Source organism: Sitophilus oryzae, unplaced genomic scaffold, assembly GCF_002938485.1.
Source record: "Sitophilus oryzae breed Bouriz unplaced genomic scaffold, Soryzae_2.0 scaffold_1059_pilon_pilon, whole genome shotgun sequence".
Lineage (NCBI taxonomy): Eukaryota > Metazoa > Arthropoda > Insecta > Coleoptera > Curculionidae > Sitophilus > Sitophilus oryzae.
In genome coordinates this window covers 2,738,869-2,761,886 of record NW_022145681.1, presented here as the reverse complement: position 1 = coordinate 2,761,886, position 23,018 = coordinate 2,738,869, and the positions used below count along the sequence as shown (strand labels likewise).

Genomic DNA, 23,018 nt, shown 5'->3' with positions numbered 1-23,018 from the left:
TATTGCTTTGTTATTGTTTAATTTAATTGGGATGTTACAAACACCTTTAGTAAATACAGGTTCTTTACTTATACCTTTTAATTCTATAATGCAAGTTTTATTTAATTTTAGATTATTTTGTAATAAGATACATTCTTTCAATAAAGATATATCTGCCCCTGTATCTAATAAAAGATGTAATTCTTTATCTTTTATATCTAAAGAAGGGATTTTAATTATCTCTAATTGTTGGTAACTATCGGAAAATAATACTGATTTATGCGGTATGTCAATTAAGTTTTGCTCAATTTTAATTTTATTTTTATGCTCAGGTAGTGTGTAATTCATAGAACAGCTATTATCTAATTTTAAGAAGCGCTTAATCGGCTGCTCGCGACCAAGGCTTCGCTCTCGTTTCCCGAAAAATTTTGAGATGTGCTCGGTTCTGAAAAATAATTATCTGCTGAATTGATTAACGACTGAGAATTTATAGTTTGAATTTGTTGTGGTGATCTATTATTTGAACTATTAAAATTGGTAGTACTGGATTCATTATTGTAATTAGAAAAATTTTGAGATTGTTGAGGTATCGAAACATTTTGCTGCCGTTGAGGAACTTGTGAGTTATTAAAATTTCTTGGATTCTGAGAATATCTATTATTGTAATTTGAACGAGGATTATTACTGTTATAATTGTTACCATAATTACGATTATAATTACGCACGTCGTTGTTCTGATTAAAATTTTGATTGTTGTAGTTTCGATTAGTGAAACGTCCTTGATTATATTGTACTGTATTTACGTCTTGTCTATTTGAAAAATTATTATTGCTATTAAAATTTTGCGGTGGGCGTGTCTGATTATTGCTAGGTACATTTCTATTATATGAGTTACTATTTTGTTCGTATTGCCTAAGCTGTCTACACTGTGATGTTAAATGATTATTTTTAAAACAAAATAAACAGGAATTATTAGAAGAATGATTATTTAATTGTCTATTTCCACGCTCTACAAAACCTATATTTTTAAAATGCGAGTTTTTAAACCTGTCATTATTCTCAAGTTCCATTTCAATTGCTAATGATAAAGCTTTATCTAAATATGTAGTATTTTCGGCAATAATACGCATTTGAATTTTTTCATCGTTGAGTCCTTTTCTAAAAGTATTGACTAAAATGGAGTTTAAATTTTCTATTAAAACAGTAGCTTCGTTATTTGCATAATTTAAGTGACACGTTTCTTTATATTTATTAAAGAGAATTTGTAATCTATCGCCATATTCTTTTACAGTTTCCTAAAATGTTGCTTTATATTCATTATTTGTGTTAGAAAATGCGATGGTGGTGTTTTTATCAGTAAAGTGCTCTAATAAGAAATCTTTTAGTTCTTCCCAATTTTGAAACTGTTTATATTGTGTTACCTCTTGTGCCTTCCCTTTTAATTTAGTACCAAAAATTAAATCTACTAGTAATTCTTTTTGATCCACTTTGACAATTTTTAATATTGAATCACAATTTTTAAGAAAAAATTGAGTGAATTTGCGTCACCCTGACCATCAAATGAATTTATTAAATTCAGAACATCAGTTGCGTCTTTACCTCCTGCCATTATTATATTTTATTAATGATTTATTACTTTAGTTTAAGAATTATTATTTATTTTTATAGATGTATTTTTAGTTTGAAGAGAGAAAAAAAATATTTACGAATTTTAAGCAATATTTTTTTTTTTTTGTTATTTGCAGCCCAGAATTATTATTGTCTTAACTTAAATCTAACTAACTAAAATCAGAAGAAAAACAGTAGCGTCACAATACAGTAAACAAATGAAAGACTTACCCCGTCATCATCTGGTGAAAACAAAAGCTTCCCTGGAGACTTGCTGCTGCGTCTGGCGCTCCTTCAGTGTCCCCAATGTCTACGTCTCGTGTCGGGCTTCTTGCTGCTTCTTGGTGCACCTTCAAGAACTGCCCGTTGCCTCTATCTTCTTCCAAAAACTGGTAGGTTTTCTGCTGCGTCTGGCGCACCTTCAGGAAACCTTGGTAGTTTTTACCGCTGCCACCAATGTCGTGATCCTGGATTGGACCACCGTCGTCACCAATCTTGTAGTCGCTGCCACCAAATGTTGTAGTTCTCTATTTGACTCGTATCACCACTTGTTGGGAATGTTATTCTTTATTTTTTTATAATTAAATTCTTACTAAGTTGTTATTACTTTTATTTTTAAACTTTTAATACAAAATATAAATTTAGCAGTATTACGTCTATGAAAAATTTTTATGAATGTCCCCGGTCCCTTCTGTGACCGTGCTTTTGATGAGAATGCCCTCTCCGAAAATCCACGGGCGTACCTACTATTTCTTAATAATATTTTCAGGTAGGTTTGCAAAGGGACAAACATGACCATTTCTTAAGTAAATAGAAACCAGACATCGCGTCTGAAAGTAAACGAATTACAAAGGAAAACTAAAAATGATGCAACTATTTATGACTATTTCTTCCAAATTTCATCTTAAGGTAATGGTTCTGTTTATTTGCATCACCCATCTTTCTGAGAAGAATAATAATGTTGATGGTATTTTTCGTACCTTAAATTCTTTAGGCATAGCCGTAGAATAAGGGTAAAAATAATATTTTATACAATTTGTCGAATATACATATACATATAACCATATTAAATGTATGTTCACAACAATATACATATAACCATATTAAATGTATGTTCACAACAATACGAGGCGTTTCGGAAAAAATAAGGATAGGAAAACAATATAACATACGAACATCTTTCAAAACACAAAATACACTTATATCCATTTTTTCACATATTAAACCAATGAATACAGAACAAGAAACAAAAAATATAATATGCAAAATACCATGTGAATGCGATAAATTTTACATTGGTGAAACATCTAGACCCTTAGATGTTTGAATTAAGGAACATAAAGATTACTTAAAAAAGGGAGATTTTCACAAATCTAAGATTTGTCAACATTCATGGGATATAGAATAAATTTTAACAACGCCAAAATTATAATGAAAGAAGCGATAGCCTCTAAAAGAGAAATAAAAAGAGGCTTATTTAATACAATACAAATGTATTGCTAATGCATCTTTAGATGTTAGTAATGTATGGCAATCGCTTTTTTGATTTTAAAGAACATAACATAAATAAAAATAATCATACAGAAAGTTTGGGGCTTTTTAGTTTTACCTTATTAAGTAATTGTTAATTTTGAAGTTTAACTTGATATAATGTCATTTTAACAGAACTTCAGCGGTTGTTGTAGACGTATCTGTTTTAAAAGACTAAAGTGTTCTCGAATAGTTGAATTTAAATATTTTAAATAGTTTTTTTCTTTTCCGACGACGGAAAGAGATAAACTTTCCGAAACGTTATTAAGCATTTTTTTGTTCGTTAGGCAAATTTGTATATCTCTAAACCTAACTTCTGACAAGTAGTTTCCGTTTGGGATTAAGGCAGAAGTGTTTACAAAAAATATCTACTTTATTTTGGAGATTTTCTTACAGTGGCGAAATACCCATATAGGATTTTTTGGAGAGATTATACAGGGTGATTCACGGCCATGGTACGTTAGATGTTTATGGAGAACATGTGATGGTTTTTTTGGAAATTTTGGATTTTTGCATAAAGGCACCTGCTTCATCTGTCTAAATTAATTTCAGCGTTGTTGTCGCTTCATACCAATAGTGGTACAATCTTTGTTATTTTAGATGGAACATCTGGTATATTATTATATTTTTTGACTGCTTACATAGCTCATATTGTTTCTATTATCCTATCTCTTAACAGTTTGCGAGAAAAAAAAAACATGTATAAAATTGACAAAAACATGATCTTGAATAAGCGTTGGTTAAATCATAAACTCGGTATATTGAAATCTGAAATTTGGTTTACAGGTTAAAAGGAAAGTCCACATATTCGATCTGTTTAAACATCTGGTTGGCAACAAACAGACAGATAAAATATTTATTTTTGTTATAAAATCCATTAAATCACTGTTACTTTACATTTAAGCCTATGAGGACCGGAAACGATATGCACCGGAAATGACTACAACTTTTGATTTTTAAATGGCACTCTCGGTGTTTTTTTACTTTATTCGATAGAAAATGACACTCTGAAACTCTGAATAGAATGACGTATGACATGTCAACTTTTGACATTTTCGCATACGGTTTATTTAAAATTGTAACATGCGGTTCATAATGATATTTTGACTCGAAATATCAAATGTGTGGTATCAAATTATTCGTAAAAAATGCTTTATCCAACTATGCAACTATTCCATATGCTAATGGGCTACCCTCGTTCCCTTTGAAAAAATCGAGATATGATTAAAATACGATTTGGATATCTTTTAACGGGCCAGGACAAGACACGAAAAACATTAGACGATCCATCATAAATCCATTTTTCCACGGCTCCTTGATTAAAAATTAGTGTTTTTATCACAGCCATGACACTCTAGATTGAAATTTAAAATACGATTTTTTTTAAAGCGAGAATATCAAAAGTTGACATATGATATGTCATTCTATTCAGAATGTCATTTTCTATCGAATAAAGTAAAAAATACCGAGGGTGCCATTTAAAAATCAAAAGTTGTAGTCATTTCCGGTGAAACGGGAAGTGACCGACAACAATTGAATACGTCAATCAATCCTGATTTATGTCATATACTAACATACCGAATCTCGTTTTTTTATCTGATAAATAAAAAAGTTATATGGGTGAGCCACTTTTGAGACGCACCCGGTATATCGACTTTCGTTAACTTATAACCTGAATTTTAACCTGAAAATGTTCAATTTATGATTTTACCAATGCTTATTCATCAGTGTGAAAACGTTGAACTCGACATATTTTTTCTTCTAGTACCTGTAACATTATAACATGATCAAAAACCGAGTGTAAGTCTCGAAAACGGCTGGTTCACTTTCAAGCGTCAAATAATAAACATAATTTTTGAACTAACTTGAACGACAGGAAGTCATTGAACACCCTATTAATATTTTGAACTTGTTTTAAATCTGAACTCACCCTGAACCAAATAAGAACAACCGGGTCTAAAATATACGAAAAGTTTACAGTGCTTTCAGATGGGAGCGAACCGTCCGCGACGGACCGTCCGTCGTGTTTTTTCAAGATAGCCGTCGGACGGAGCATACGCGCCCATGTGGTATTGTTCATATAAACTCATGATACTTGGCCGAAGTCCATGGTACTTGAACGCTCCGTCTCGGACGGTCCGCTCCATCTGAAAGCGCTGTTAAGGTACCCATTTTTCGTGTCGGTCAGTGTATTTTGAATTTTGAGTTTATAAAATTGTAATCAAGAATTAAACCATAAATAATTAAGTAAACTGTAATTTACTTTTCGGATATGAACTAGCAAGCAAATTAGAGGGTCAGAGTCATGGTCTGTTAATTTCGACATGTGAATGTAATTGCAGGTGATATAAAAAACAATGGGGTGTTTAGTGTTCGCTCTAATTATTTTCTAACGTTTCTGGCACTCGACAAATAGATTCATTTGTATATTGTTCCATCATTATAACAGCCGTTTTGATCAATTTAAACCATACATAGCTTTTTCTGTGTAAATATGTTTTCTATGTAATTTCTTAAAAATTTACAGAAGAATAGTTTCCTAGCTTACATTTATTTTCAAAACATTATGTTGTTTTATTAGAAGTAAAAATTATTCTTTTTGTGGCGAGGCCTGTACGTTTGACATTTGACGTTACAGGCGAGGCACAAAAAGTAATTTTTACTCCGAATAGAACATACCTATTTTTTCCAAACGTTGCAAATAATACAAGTAAGTTATTATATTTCTTGTGAGTAATTATATTTCGAGAAACTAATGGTTACAGTAGTTGACTTTGACACTTCATGTCATTTTAATAATATATTTTCGTGGTTTTGTGCTTAGGCGTGAAAGTACTTTACTTTTATGCCTAGGTGTTAAAATGACTTCTTTATATTGTCAATTACTTCGCAAAAATTAGTAGACCGATAGTCAAGCAGCACTAAACGCGATCAACTCAGTAACCATCAATTCGAAGTTGGTCAAAGAATTCCTAGAGAAGCTGAACAAATTAGACAAAGGAAATAAAGTCCTTCTACTCTGGGTGCCTGCTCACCAAGGGATAGAATGCAATAATAAAGCAAATGATCTAGCTGGGAAAGGAGCGAACACTCCGCTAACTGGACCAGAACCCTTCTGTTTTCCAAACGGGAACCAACTAAAAGCGGAACTGAAGAATCTGGAAGACTCCATCCGTAACTTGGAATGGGTGTCCTCCAACGGTCTAAAACACTCGAAAAAGTTCTTCAAAACTTACGACCGAGAAAAAACAAAGGTTTTCCTTGATTTAAGTAAAAACAATCTTCGGATTGTCACGGGGTTTCTAACAGAACACTCTCTTCTGAACGAACACCTCAGTAGGCTGAAGCTGAGAAACAACGGCGAATGCAGATTCTGTGGGGAAAATGGAGAAACACCAGAACACCTTATCACTGAATGCGCCGAGACGACGACCATTCGCATGACGGCTGATGTCGAGGATGGAAAGCTGGCCTCTGTGGATCCGTCTCAGATACTGGCTTTTGTTAAAGTCCTGAGACGGTATGATGAGTTATAACTCGTTATAACTCAAGAAAGGGAAACATACAATAGATCTGTAAGGTCGCGGTGGTTAACTCCCATCCTAAACATTCTACATTCTACATTCGCATAAATTAATATTGCAAAGTATATTGAAGATATTTAACAAATTAGATTATTGTCTATTTATGAAGTGAAAGAGCAACAGACTGTTACAGTTCTCAATTTATACAATGGATAAATTAAACCGTCAGGTAGTAAATAACTCCTTTCTCTACAAATTCTACTAGCATAGCCAATATTTGTTGCTATATATGGCGAGCTTGTTAGAACACAGAACATATTTTAACTTCACAATCATTATTATAATAATCGCTCAAAGGAGTGTTTTTATTTATTTCTTTATAAATACACTTAGATGCAAAAAACGCAACGGAGAAATTTTTGGTCGAAATTAAAGCGTTATATTTTTTATATTTTTAAATAGTGGGAACAGTGGAAACTTGCGTTTTTTTGCATCTGAGTATAGTAACCAACCTCGCTTATACCACCTTATACCGTAGTTTGTCCAACGACGAGATACATTTGTGTCACTTTAATTCACAGGAAATTGTATTTTGCGCTATTTTTCGGATGTCGTCTGTCGAAATCATAACTTCGACAGATTTTATTAGTCATTTTTGCATCAAGGACCTTGTAGAATGAAGAATGAGTGGGAAGGGGGCTAATCACCGCGACCTAAAGATCTATTGTGTCCCCCTTTCTTGAGTTATAACTCATCCTCATCATACAGTCTATAACTGATCATACATGGGGATTTTCCTGTTGTACGGGGAACATTGTATTATCCATCCTCCTCTGGACTACAACAAGGATATTATCCTTCTTTATCCATTGCCTGCTTGGATTTGAGGTCAATTCCTATTGTGAAGACCATCAACGACCTTGCAAGGACGACAATGCTCGAAGAGTCAATCATAAATATCTTTTTTAAGAATTTTGTAGCTCATACCATATTAATCATAAAACTAATTACATGTCATCTCTCTTTGAACTAAGAAGACAAGAATTACTATGTAATGACTCAAAAAATGTCTATACCTATGTGGCGGATTCATTTCTCCAAAAAAATCCTTTATGGGTATTGCGCCACTGCACTGCAAGAAAAATCTTCAAAATAAATAGTTATTTTTTGTAAACACTTCTGCGTTAAACCTAAACGGACACTGCTTGTCAGAAGTTATGTTTACAGTGATAAAAATTTGCCTTCGGAAAGAGATAAACTTTCCGAAAACGTTTCGGAAAGTTTATCTCTTTACGTCGTCGGAAGCAAAAAAATACAAAGAGTAAAGAAAAAAAACTATTTAAATTCAACTGTTTGAGAACACTTTACTTTAAAAAAAAATAACAGAACGTCAACGGTTTCTTGTAGACGTATCTGTTTTAAAAAAAGTAGTATTCTCGAATAGTTGAATTTAAATATTTTAAATAGTTTTTTTTTTCTTTATTCTTTGTATTTTTTGCTTTCGACGACGGAAAGAGATAAAATTTCCGAAACGTTAAGCATTTTTTTCTTTGTTAGGCAAATTTTTATTACTGTAAACATAACTTCTGACAAGCAGTGTCCGTTTAGGTTTAACGCCAGAAGTGTTTACAAAAAAATAACTATTTTATTTTGTAGATTTTTTTTGCAGTGCAGTGGCGAAATACCCATAAAGGATTTTTTTGGAGATATGTAATGACTCCTTACACCGGTGCCAACTTCATTCAGAAAGCTCGTACAAATGTAAAGTACCTGATTGAAATGATTAATATTTTCTCCAAAAAAACATTAGTAACTAGATTAGAAAAGTCCATTTTCGTCTTACATGTTAGACAAGAGAAAAAATAATGCGTTTGATGTGTAGAGAAAGTCGAGGGCGTTCCTGAGTTCACTTTCCCCATCACCCTCGTTTGTAGTTTTTGGCGCTGTTGCAACGTGCGCTTCGAAATATTGAAACAATGAATGAAATAGTTGGCAATACTGTGTGCGAGGATTTTAGGAGGATTGATTGGTACTGATGCTAAAACAAATTAACAATCGAAACATTTTAGCAAATTATGTCAATTCATTGACGTAAAGTTTTGGGGGCGTTTCTTGATCTTCTTGAAAATTTACTAGTCTTGACTTTGTTATTTGTGAACGGGGCATATTTTTCAATATAAATAGTGAATATTTTCAATACAACTATAGTGTTCAATATGCAAAACGAATACTTATTTCTCATGACGCGACGGTTTATTTTCATCCCGGCGTTCAAAATATGGTTAGAAATTGAACGTAACTGGCGAAGTAACTTTTAATATACAGGGTGTTTCAAAAAACATGTGCCATCTCTCGTGGGGAGATTCGTCACGTAAAAATAAGCTTTATTGTTTATATAAACATATTTAGGTCCGATTCTGCTTTCTTTCGTAGCTACAGGGTGTTAAAGTTTTAATATTTTTTTCCATTTATTATAGTTTTCTTCCAAGTACTTTTATCGTTTCGAATGAAATTTTGAGGGTAAAAGTTACTATAAATACGGCATATTTTAAAGCTAAAAAAGTGTCGACATATTTACCGGCGACGTGCATATGGGTTATTACTGGAATATTTTTCTGAAAAAAGCATGTACGCCAACTGACTTTTTTTTCTCTTGTTAGCGAAATAGTGTAAAGCCCAGTTCAAACACTTGCGAAATGCGATTTATGAATTGCGAAATGCGTTCTTTTTGCCTTACAATTGGTCGCTTTCAAGGTCTTCCTTGAAGGTGGTCAATCAGAACGAAAATAGAACGCATTTCGCAATTCGTAAATCGCAATTCGCAAGTGCATGAACTAGGCTTAAGCAGTCTAATGGCCCATTAAAAGTTGTCTCTTGATATTTTGTCGATCCTTGATGATATAACGTAATTTTATTAATTTGCCTTGATCCAAGTCTAATGCAAACTTTAAAAAAAAAATAATATCAAAGATATGGGCTTATTCTACAAAAAAATCTGTTCTCCTATTTACTCTAATAACTGTGGCAACGCCGATTTTTCTAACAGCAGTTTCCTGACCCTGCTAAAACAATCAATGTTGACTGCCTGTAAGCCAGACACGGCCAAATTTAAAGGTTTAACGATCTTATAGCGTGCACAGTGTGTATGTATTAATTCTTATTTCTGTTTTTAATATCTTCCTGTGAGCCAGACCATTCGCCCTTGCTTAAATTGTGTAATCAAACATTGTTAATAACTATTATTAGTTACGGGATGCTTGGAAAGAAGCCGTGAAGAGAACCGGAGCGGCGTGGCTTTTCAAATTGAATTGCTGTATTTTGTTCCGTTGCGGGCGTTTGTTTTTATGTATTAATTATAATTTGTAGTTTACAAGGTGGAATTAATACGCTCGTAAAAAACAAATGCGGCTTTTTCTATATTTTTTTCCATAGCAACTGTTAAAATTGCCTTATATCAATCAAAAATCTATACTAATATAATATAAAGTCCTTAAGCAGGGTTGGAAAAAATCATGATTTTTTAAAAAAAATAATGTTTTTTATTTAAATCAGATTTTTTTGATTTAAATCAGGTTTTTTTAATTTAAATCAGATTTATTTTGATTTAAATCAGATTTTTTTGATTTTAATTCAAAACAATATTTAAATCGGATTTCCAAATGACTAGGACTTATTTCCAATTAAAGTCCTATCCTAAATGGCTAAATCTATACTCCGATACCGATAACATTAACAATTCTACGGGGCGTTGTGATTTTTCCACATCGGTCACCAATATATTCCGCAAAAAAGTCGTTCGCTTCAGATCAAAAGGATTTTTTTCAAATGTCTGAAAAGTATTAATTTTGGTCATTTTAACGCCGAGGCATAAAAGTAAAGCACTGTTACGCCTAAGCACAAAAGTACAAAAATATATTATTAAACTGATATTAAGTGTCAAATTCAACGAGCGTACAAATTGTTGCTCGATTACTGTTTATATTATTTGCAATGTTTGAAATTGATTAAAAAATTATTTGTAATATTTAAAAAAAATAGTATGTTCTATTCGGAGTAAAAATGTACTTTTTGTGCCTCCCTGTAACGTCGGAATAGCTTTACCATGGTCCTTCAAAGGCACAGCATCGTCAAAAAAAGTATTATCTTTACACCTAATAAAATAATACACTATTCGGAAACAAACACTTCGGAAATAGTCTTCGGAAGTAGAGAATGAAATTAGTATGTATTATCTAATGTCAAAGTGTAAAGTACTTACTACAGATCAAAATGTCGGTAGGAATTTGGAAACATACAACCGTTTCAAAAAAAAATATAAAACAACATATTTTCTGACAACGATTATAGATTCTCGGGAATCAAGGTATAGTCTCTATATTAGACGAACCAAGTTCTGCACTAGACTTTGCGAATTATATGTATTCGAACAGCGAATTTTTGTCACTTATACATAAATTTTAAAATAAATCTTTAGCGGTCTAATGGAGTTTAGCGGTCTAATGGATTCACACAAAATTAGTTCAAAAATCGGTCAAAGAATTAAATTGATGAATAAATATTAACATTGAAAATGTTTCTGTTATCCTATATAAGGGAGCCCAAATCGAATTAAAATGCTACATTTGCCACACCATGACGTCATATATACAAGGGTATAGGAAATATCGGCGCAGCGGCGGCAGTCGGCCAGCGCGCGCAAAAACCATTACATCGCTAATTGTTTATTGATATATCTTTATTAGTTTAAAAGCAAATAATATGGGTTTTGCTTTGATACCTTGTCAAGACATAAGCGAAACTTATCTTTCTCAATTATCCTTCAAAGAATAAAAAATAACCTATAGAGTATTAGTGCTCTTAATAAATAAAAAAAGATGAAAAATAAAAAACATCTATGCTCACTAGCTCTCTATAAAGAAGTAAAAAATCATTTAAATCAATGCATGAACGATTCGAGGTGTAACGCGAACGTAGTCGCGGGAAAAAGCTAGTAATTTATTAAATTATTTTATTTAACTGATTAATTTTCATTGAAAAGGAATTTTTGTAATTCGCCACTATATTAGTTAAAAACTAAGAAACTCATATCAATTTTAAGTTTTGCGATTTTGACTTATACTTTTTACAAAATCTGAACACATTTTAAAAGAAAAAAAGCTTTTGATAATATTTGTGTAGATTGACTACAAATTGTATAACATAAATTTCTACGACCGGTCTACCTAGTGGTCTGCAGCATCGCCTTGTGGTGCAAACGTGGGCCTGTTAATCTGTGACGTGACGCACAACAGCCAAGAAAAACAGAAGCGTGGCTAAGAATTTAGTAATTTAAAAAAAAAATCTTTTAGATACAGTAGTAGGTATTAAAAAGTTTTGTGTTTAAATGGGGTTTGCCTTTAACAGTTAAAAAATTATATCGTAATGTGTAACTTTCCGTAAGAATTCTTTATCTGTCATCGATCATGATCTGTCATCATGTTAACCTGATGTTTTGTATGTTATTTTGTTTTTTTTGCTTGTTTGTTTTACGGATAGGTGCAATCGCATAATTATTATTGATAATGTTTTATTTAAGGTTAACATTACTACTTTTTCAGTGAATCTTTAAATCTGTTGTTTTTTGTTAAGTTCGTTATTTAAACATATGTATGTAATACACTCATATTAACACTAATCATATTTTTACGTTTTTATTCATCATTTTCAATGCCCCCCCGGTTGCATCTTTGTAAAGGACTGTGAATTTTTTTATATAGTTTTATAACATTTACAATTATTTTTCGATTTATTATCTGTTATACCTGGTATAGAAATATTTTTTATAGTTGTCTAGGACACATTTTTATAACTTTTACAGTGATCTTTTGATTTATAATAAAGTTTCAATAAGATTATTTTTTTGATTTAAATCACATGATTAAAATTAAAAAAAACACCCCTCAAATATTACAATATTTTTTATTTACAAAACAGTCAAGTTTCCGAAAAAACGCTTAAACACGTATATTTTATTTTGTTTTTTAACATATTTTAAGATTTTTTAAAAATGTATACAGGGTGTTTCGAAAAATCAGGTCATTGATTAATCACGATCCAGCTTAAAGTGCTTGACGTAAAAAGCTGATTTTTGGAAAACAGATTGACTTTAGGGTGTAGAGGTTCGATAAGAAGGGATTTTTCGAAACTCCAATTCTAAGGGGGTGAAACTATCCCTCAAATATTAAAATATTTTTTATTTAAAAACTGGTGAGTTTTTCGGAAAAACTCTTAAACTCGTATATTTTATTTTGTTGTTTTACATATTTTAAGATTTTTTTATAAATTTACACAGGGTGTTTCATAAAATATGACCATTGAGTAATCACGATTCTGCTTAAACTGCTTTAGCGCTTAAAGCTGATTTTTGGCAAACGGTGGGGTGTAGAGGTTCGATAAGGAGGGGTTTTTCGAATCTCAAATTCCAAGAGGGTGAAAACGCCCCTCAAATATTACAATATTTGTTATTTAAAAACGTTTGGTCTTTCGGGAAAACGCTTGGACAAGCATAATTTATTTGGTTTTTTACATATTTTGAAATTTTATCCAGTTTGTAAGTTAATGGAAATTCTTGCTTTGCTTTATCAGTACCATTACAAATGATTAATTCGACGCGAACGAAGTCGCTGGTACACGCTAGTAGTAGATAAAATAGTACTTTAATCGCAAGGGTAGATTAAATGATACTTTAACAGCGAGGATAGGTTAAAAACTTTATTTCTTCTCGCACGTTTTTTAATTGCTTCCATTTTTGAAAATTTTTGTATTCCTTTTCATAACTTATTCGGGATTTAAATGGAAGTAGTTTGGATATGGCGTTTGTCGCCTCAGCCTGAATATCTGTTGGTAATTTACTTATTTCGTTTTGGGCCATTTCTGGCTCCAACTCAATCAGCAATCGACACGAAAGGGAATTAAAAAATATTGACTCAAAACTGACAACTAAAGAGACAGCTTTATTTATTTGACAAATTACATAGAAACCAACGCCAACCCAGCACAATATTTTTTCTACTACTCGTAGTAAATTCCTTGAAATAATAATTTCTGAATATTTTTTAAAACATAACTCGCTGTGGAAAAAAATATTGTTTTATACACGATTGATAAAATTGCATATCGTCTCCCGAAATTAATTCACTGGCGATTTCATCGCTCGTTTCATTTCTAAAAAATGCTTTAATAATTTAAATATATTCCAGTTGAGAGTTGGAACCTGGGACCTTTGGTGTCACAGCATCAAAACAAAACACTAATTCACCACAATACACCAAATCACTTTACTTTTAAACTCTGAACACGTTTCGCTAACCATGTTAGCATCATCATCAGCAGATGATGATGACTAAGACTGCTTTAAAAAAAGTTTCAATCTTCTGCTGATGATGCTAACATGGTTAGCGAAACACGCGTCCTGTGCTGACAAGCAGTGTAAAAATTAACTATTTTCTAATTATAGTATTCTATATTGGAATTTGTAGAATTTTGTAGTAAGGCATGTTTTTATTTTTTTTTTCTTAATTAAATTTAAAATTAAAAAAGTTTTGGCCCATGGGGGGATCGAACCCACGACCTTCGCGTTATTAGCACGACGCTCTAACCAACTGAGCTAATGGGCCAGATGTATGGAATTATCTAAGTGTATTCTACGTGCCTGTAACAATATAGTACCTAATAATACATGTCTAATCTTTACGATAAGTACAATATAAAATAAACTATTTTTGCTATATAAAATTGTCGTAGTTGAGTAATTCTCTACCATATCAATCGACCATAAAAGACCATACCAATAGGTATGGTAGGCTATTAGGATCGGCAAAAAAATAGTTTTTTTAATATCACTCAAAATGAGTTACTTGGGTCATAAATGACCCAAATACAAAATATTTTTATGGTGTCTGTCTGTCTGTCTGTCCGTCTGTCCGTCTGTCCGTCTGTCCGTCTGTAACCGCTGAACCGATTTTAACCAAATTTGGCACAAAAATACTGTGGCACCCGAGAATCTGGCCATTAGTTTTTGGTGGGGGTGGGAGATTGGTAAGGGGGTATGGGAGGGGGTTAAAAATTTAAAAAAATCGTAACTCAAAAATTACAGTAGCTAGCGAAACGCGGTTGTCCAGGGTATTTTCAGGAGTCTTCTGTAGATCCGCATTTCAAAAGCTTCCAACCGTCTCATGGTGTTCATTTTAATCGTCCATGTCTCACAGTCGTATAGGAGGATTGTGTATATGTTACGGTTAAAGTCCGATGTCCGGTTAATGTCGACATTAACATGTTAATGTTTGAGTTAGGTTATGTTTCTGGTGGTTTTGTTGTGTGTTATTCTCGAGATTAACCGGGCAAGGTCGACATTAACCGGACATCGGACCTTAACCGTAACATATACATAACAATGGACAAAACGCAGACGTGTGTTGATGTTGAGTGATCGGTTACATAATAGGTGTCTCATTTTGTTAAACATTGATCTAGTCTGTTCTATACGCGATGTAACTTCTAAGTCGGGGTCAAGGTCCGATGTTAGCCAGGATCCCAGTTAGCCATTAGCTTTAAAAATCGTTATCCACTGAGAGATTGTCTTATATAAGTCATAAGTTGCTTATATTTGTAGCCAAAATTCGTTTTGAAGCCGAGGGCTTACTGTGTTTGGTGAAAGAACATCAGAAAAAAAAACAAATTATACTGCTATTTACTACGTAGAGATAGATTATACAGACATTGATGACCTTAATTTACCGAAGTTTATACAGGGTGTCTCAAAAAACATGAGCCATCTCTCGTGGGGAGATTCCTCACGTAAAAATAAGATTTATTTTTCATATTAACATAGGTTCGAATCTGCTTTGTTTCGTAGCTGCAGGGTGATAAAGTCTTAATTTTTTTTTGATTTATTATAATTTTCTTTCAAGTTAGCATTTCGAATGAAAAAGTACTCATTGATTCCTCATCAAAATATATGAAAAAAAGTTTCTATAAACATGGGTATGGAAATGCATAGTTTTAGAGTTACAGGATGTTAAAACTTTTTAAAATTAGCTTTTTTCTAATTATCTTAAATACCATTATTTTTTTTATTTGAAATTGCTGTATGTTGGACTAATAGTAATAATATTTAATAATAAATTATTGTGGCGCACATGTTTTTTTCTTGAAAAATATTCCAGTGATAACCCATATGCCCCGTGATGAATTTATTGACACTTTTTTAGCATTAAAATATGTAACACTTATAGTAACTTTTACCCCCAAAATTTCATTCAAATCACTAAAAGTACTTGGAAGAAAATTAGAATAAATCGAAAGATTATTAAGATTTTAACATCCTGTAGCTACGAAACAAAGCAGAATCGGACCTATGTTGATATGAAAAATAAGTCTTATTTTTACGTGAGGAATCCCCTCACGAGAGATGGCACATGCTTTTTGAAACACCCTGTATATGGTTATGCTACTATTTTTGTTAATTTGTTGTATGTTTGAGAAGTAATTTTATATAAATATTTGTATTTCAGGTTCAACCTGTTGCAGAACTGAGCGAACTGAGCCGTAGGTCTGCTCACGATGGCGGCGAAATCGAGTTGGACGATGCAAACATCCGAGGGGGTACTCTGAAGAGATCCGGAAGTAGAAGATACAACAAATCGACGACGGTGAGTCATTTTTGTTTACGTCTTGTCGAAATTAACATATGTCGAGCTTAACGAGCTGTCGGTCTCTTTGATTCCTGTTCAAACACCTTCGCGGTAACGCCTTTACATATTTGTGCTATGTCTGTGTCGATAGGACAACAAACGCTTTGTTTCGTAATAATGTAGTATTGTAATATGTTGAATAATCGGAAAGTATGCAGGGTGATATTGAAATGGTGTAGAAATAAATAATTGTTAGCTCTCCCAAAAAACTGATTAAAAGATCTAATAAGGGTCTAGGTACGGTCAGAAAATGCAGATTATTAAGAGAGTTTTTTGTAAATAGCCAGATTGCAAATTTATAGTAATTTTTTAAAAGGTTCATACAACAATTCGGAAAACAATTTGTAACAGTAATTCAGACAACAATTCTGAACTATAAATTAAACCGTGTAGTATCTTATACAAGTTGCGTACATTAATGTTCCCTTATTCTCTCTCCATCAGACGAATCGGCCTGAGCACATCCCCATAGACAACATCCTTACCCCTAATACTTATCTTAAAACTCACACACACAAACCTGACCAACTTTCTCTGTACTCTCAATGTTACAATGTTACTTCAATCAATGTTACTTCAAAGTTCTCTTAATCTCAGTGGTTTTAATGCGTTATTAGTTATATGGTTTACATGAAAGTTAAAATTTAAGTTGCTATATATCAAAATATACTCCAAGGTAATTGACTACTTCTTTGTTCTCCAATGGTATGTTGTTAATATTATATTGATATTGAATAAAATTTTTAATACAATAGAATCTTAAGACAAAACATTTGTTTATATTCAATCTTGAAGTCTCAGACAGTCATCTAAATTCTCAATTATTAACGAGTAATTACCTCGATTTACTTAATTAATTAAGTAAATCTTTTAAATCGTCAGCAAATAAAAGGCACTTGGACTGTTTCAAACAGTGAGTTAAATCATTGATACAAATGATAAACAATATTGAAGCTAGATGTGAATCTTGCGGTACGGACTTGTCGAAGAAATCACTAGAAACAAAATTACCAATTTTAACTTGCTGACTTGAAGAAGACCACAATAGGATCTGAGATGGTTGCAGTGGATCAGGCCTTTGATCAGGCCCATATATACCTCAAGAAATCTAATCTAATTTGCGGACTTCTGTTAGTTAAATAGCATTTAACTACTTATTGCTCTGCAGAGTTTATATCTTTTTTAGTAACCAGTTAGGTAGACATATAATAATATTGTAAAATCCTAAAATTAAGAAATTGGCGCTTATCAAGTTTTTTCCCTGGACCCTTCAAATAGAACATGCTTAATAAGCTTTTTGTATTTTCTAGAATGTTTTTGCTTATAATATTTATTTCGTTTCCAATATTGTTCGTTTAAATTTAATTTCTGCTCTAGGTCTTTCACTCACTAATTCATATATTGTATTTATAGTTTGACGTGTCACGAAGTGCATTGATTTTAAATTATTTAGGTCAATAGATAAACATAATTTTTTACACTATACCTACGTGTACAACGCGCAATGGTGTAAATAATTATTACTTTGCAGGAAAACCAAATGATATTGCTAACGTTTTTCTAAAATCAGTGGTGACTATTAATATCCTTTATAAATATGTTAAAAATATGCTAGTACTAGTCTTGAAAGATGAGCTATAAAAATATTTTTTTTTTCAACATGATTTTAGTTCATCTCGTCTGTTCATTTTGTTAATGATTTTATTTTGTTCTGTTACCCAGCTTTTTTTTTAATTACCAATATTTTTTTTATTAATAGTTATTTTTTATACAAGACGAAAAAATCTTATTTTATCGTCGATTCGGGAGACGATAATGCAATTTTATCGTCGTGTATAAAACAATATTTTTTTTTCCATAGCGAGTTACGTTTTAAAAACTATTCAGAAATTATTATTTCAAGGAATTTATTACGAGTAGAAAAAATATCGTGTTGGGTTGGCGTTAGTTTCTATGTAATTTGACAAATAAATAAAGGTGTCTCTTTGGTTATCAGTTTTGAGTCAATATTTTTTAATTCTCTTTCGTGTCGATTGCTGATTGAATTGGAGCCAGAAATGGCTCAAAACGAAATAAGTAAATTACCAACAGATATTCAGGCTGAGGCGACAAACGCCATATCCAAACTACTTCCATTTAAATCCCGAATAACTTATGAAAAGGAATACAAAAATTTTCAAAAATGGAAGCAATTAAAAAACGTGCGAGAAGAAATAAAGTTTTTAACCTATCCTCGCTGTTAAAGTATCATTTAATCTACCCTTGCGGTTAAAGTACTATTTTATCTACTATTTTTGATAGGTATAAGGCAATTTTAACTGTTGCTATATGGAAAAAAGAATAAAAACTAAATTTTTGGAACTCCATATTTTGTATATGGATTTTTAAGGTAACTTCTATTTCCCTTTATTTGTCAGAATAATTGATTTTTTTTTGTTACACCTCTATTATAAGAAGTGTTTTAAATATAACTAAATATCAAACTAACACGTTAGTTAATATTTATTTACATATACCATTTGAACAGGAAGTAAGAGAGTTTCTCTTAGTTATTTATCTAAAGTAAATATAATTTTCTCTTTAATCAATTGAAAATACCTACATCATATTATCACGGTACAATTTGCATACTACATTGCGATATTTAAAACAAATAATATCGTTGCACAGAAGAATGTTTCCTTATTTATAATTCACTTTTATTTCTGTCGTAAAATGCAAGTAAATAATTGAAATTACTTCCAATTAATTGAAAAGAGAGCGTAAAATCTATACTAGGATATCGAAACGACTCGTAAGTATGTGATAGAAAAAGTGTACTTGTAAAAACAGGTTCTAGTAAAAATATCGATCAGTGATGATTTTTTCTCGACATTCAAGTACGATAGCGCATAGGCGTAGAGGAGGCACATTTCGGATATTTTGTCGTATTTTTGTACGGCTATGTTTTAATTAACTTATTTGGTTTTTGAAAAACGTTTGTTCCCTTCTAATATCGAAAACTAATCACACTTGCTTCAAAACAGAAAACTTAACAGTTTTTTTAATCTGATTTTTATCTAACAATATTACATAATTATTTCTATATCTACTACTAGATTATACACAGTGACAGTTGTGTCTGTCATTCTTTAATGTGTCAGTCGTGTTTGTCATTTTTTAGTTTTGTCACACTTCGTCACTTGTCACTTGTATATTATGTAATTTTTGGGATGTCGTATGTCAAAATCTTCACTGACTAGTTGTAAAGACTATAGGTTAGGTGGAATGTCCGACAGTGTGGGAGTTAGATTGTTATCCACTAAAAATGGGTGTCCCCCAACGGTCTAAGATAGTCGAGAAAACCGAGAAGAATCAAAGGCTTTCCTTGATAAGTAAATACAATCTTCGGATTGTCACGGGGTTTCTAACAGGTAGGCAGACACCTCAGTAGGCTGAAGCTGAGAAACAACGGCGAATGCAAATTCTGTGGGGTAAATGGGGAAACACCAGAACACCTTATCACTGAGTGCACCAAGACGACGACGAGATTCGTGCCATGAACTTTGGTACGGCTGATGTCGAGGATGGAGAGCTGGCCTCTGTGGAGCCGTCTCAGATACTTTTACTTTTTGCTTTTGTTAAAGCCCTGAGACTATGATGAGTTATAACTCGTTATAACTCAAGAAAGGGGAACACACAATAGATCTCTAAGGTCGCGGTGATTAACTCCCCTCCTAAACATTCTACCCACTAAAAAATCCGCCTTCGAGGCATCAGCTGCCGAAGTATGGTCAAATATTATTCTAGCTGCTACTTAGGAAGAAGGAGAAAAGATTATTTATAGGGTTTCGGAGGGACTATATATGTTTAATTTTGTTTGTCTTGATCCTTGATCATAATAATTGTTGTGTTGCGTAGTAGCATTTGTTTGTTCATTGGTATTGGTATGCGCAGTTATGTTCTATTATTATTATTATTTATTTCTGCTTGTTGTAATTTTATGTTATTAATGTCTTCTGGTATTGAAAAGACTTGATATAACTATAAAATATCATCATTTTCATCTTATTCAACCGTTTCCAATTATGGTGTAGCCTCTCTCACATACTCTCTTTGCTGCGTACATTGTTGTCTATGCGGGCTCAACTTATCCCTGCTAATTTCCTAATATCATGGTCCCATCTCAGGTTGGGTCGTCCTCTAGGTTTTTTTGTGGGTACCATGCTGCAATTTTTGTGATCCATCTGATGTTCGTTCTTCTTGCCTATCTATTCTGCGGAATCTATTACCTGGGTCTTTTGTCGTATCCACTCTATTCTTTTATGGCCTCTCTTGGTTATTTCCAGCATATTTCGTTCCATTGAGCGTTGTGAGACCTGCAGTTTCCTTATGATGCCTTTTTTAAGTGTCCAGGTTTCGCATGCATAGATCATGACTGGTAGTACACATTGGTCGAATGTTTTCTTCTTTAGATAGAGTGGCATTCTAGATTTGAATATGATTGAGTTTCTTTCATAAGTACTCCATGCTAACTTAATTCTTCTGTAGGTATCTGGTAGTAGAGATCTCGGCTTGTGTATATTAGTTGTCCCAAATATATATATGTATCCTTCTAGGTCTCTTAATTCTTCTTAAAGAGAATAGAAAATATATTGCGATATAAATGTTCTTCCATTTGTTTTTTTATTCATATTCATGAAAATCATTCTTTTTGGAGAGATTCCAAATAACGTCATCTAGTAACGAATAGTAACCATTAACAAAGTCATTATTACAGGAAAAAAGAACAAGTGTTTTTTGAATAATAAATTACACAACATTAAAATCGGTTTAACCAAAGCAGAGATATCGACATTTGCATGTGAAAGTGTTCCTAAAAAATATTTCCCGCCTGATTTTTGACAGTAGAGAAGAATAGTCTAGGGGAAAAACATATACCTTATTTGGTGTTGAGATTTGAAAATCGGTTTTAGGTGTTGATGACAAGCGGTTTACCGGTGTCAACACCTATACTGGTGTTTTATGTAAAACGTTGTCACTATATCGCTTTAAATTCGGTGTTGGGCTGACACCGGTGTAGATGTCGGTTTTACACCGGTGTGCGATGGTACCGGTTATTGGAACAGGTCTAGAAAAATGTACGTAATTGGTTGAAAAATACAATCTTGGCTGATTTTGTTTGTGTTATTTTTCCGATTTAAATTTACATTTTTCTAAGTTAATTCTTAAAAAGATAATATACACCAAAAAATTTTATATCGATAGAATTATCAGTAGTGAAGAAAATCACGCACGACGCTGCATTATTACATGATCGTTATAGCACAACAGGCAAAAGGTTAGTGGGTAATGTCTAGGAACGAATGCACTTTGGCGAAGCTTCGGATGCCAACCAACTTTTATTTTCTCTTTGCCGCGATCCGCGGCGATGCCGGTCAATAAGTCGGCTTTGCGCTACTTTGAGAGCAGCGGCGCAATAAGAAGAAAAAGCGGTACTGCCAGGCGAGATAGCAATTTCGATAATAGGAATAGTTCCGTCGGTATGCCTTCAGTTCTTTTTTTGGTTCTTCTTTTGTAGCGATGAGGTGGAGTCGGATTCGGTGGGAATCAATGGATTATTTGATTAATAAATTTGAAATATGAATGGTTTCCGGGTGGATGGGACGTTTTGGTTTGGATACATCAGGAGACAAACAAGAGTTACCGATGTAAATAAATAAGGTTTTGTTCTTTTCAGTCTTCTAAATAAGCCATCACTATCCAGGAGTTGGTGGGCCTCGATGTTGATGTGCTGATGGAGCCTATCTTCATGTCTTAAGGCATATTTCCTGATGACTTTTGTCTACATCATCCGCTTCTAAGTCCTCATGTAGATTGTCATTGCGAATGTACCACGGTGTGTCAACAATACCTCGTAGTACCTTATTTTGGAATCTCTGGATAATATTTCGGTTGCTTACAACCCTAGGTTGCTTACACCCCTTTGGTACAATCCTAGAGAATACCATAAGTTCATATTGGCATCAGGACTTGTTGATAAAGCAAAAGCTTATTATACAGGGTGGTCCGAAGTGTATTCCGGAAACTTCGGCAGCATAATTTGCAGATAAAAACAAATAAAAAATTCGTATAAATATTCGTATATATGGCTTAGTTTCTGAGATACAGGCTGTTGAAGTTTCATTTTTATTTCGATTTTTTTCCAGATAATTTATGAAGTAACGTCAATATTTGGTTGAAAATTGGTATCTGGGAATTTTTTTGACATGAGAAATTTGATTTCGATGTCAATATGACTCATACTTGTAGAGGGCGCCACCTACATATTTTTTAACTGGTTTGAAGAGTAATAACTTTTCGTCCGTACCTGTATAAAACTACTGAGCAAAAAAATATACATTTACGACGTTTTTTACGTAAAAAAGGTCTCTTGGTAAAAATCGCTACGACTAATGATTCTCGGGATATTTGGAATCTTAATTATCAATAATACCTGTCATCACTGACATAAAATAAACATGTTAATATAATAGTTATCAGATGGAAATAATAAATTTGTAATGTTTTTGTGACAAAAGTTCAACAGAAACTGTTTATCATCATTTTTTCTAAGAAAAATTTATGAATAATTTAAAAAATAAAAATTTCCAAAATTTATAGTTTT

The 23,018-nt window shown here is 32.6% G+C and overlaps 1 protein-coding gene and 1 non-coding gene across 4 annotated transcripts in view; one reads left to right on the top strand and one right to left on the bottom strand.

Moving 5' to 3' along the window:
• Positions 1-23,018, top strand: part of LOC115876646 (unconventional myosin-XVIIIa) — a 375,213-nt gene that overhangs the window by 70,479 nt on the left and 281,716 nt on the right. For all 3 annotated transcript variants that reach the window (XM_030892502.1, XM_030892509.1, XM_030892533.1), the window contains one exon: positions 16,193-16,330. In XM_030892502.1, coding sequence (XP_030748362.1) covers positions 16,193-16,330 — 138 coding nt within the window. The remainder of the gene's footprint in view (positions 1-16,192; positions 16,331-23,018) is intronic.
• Positions 14,223-14,296, bottom strand: Trnai-aau. Its single transcript has one exon. It is a non-coding gene; the product is annotated as a tRNA-Ile (tRNA).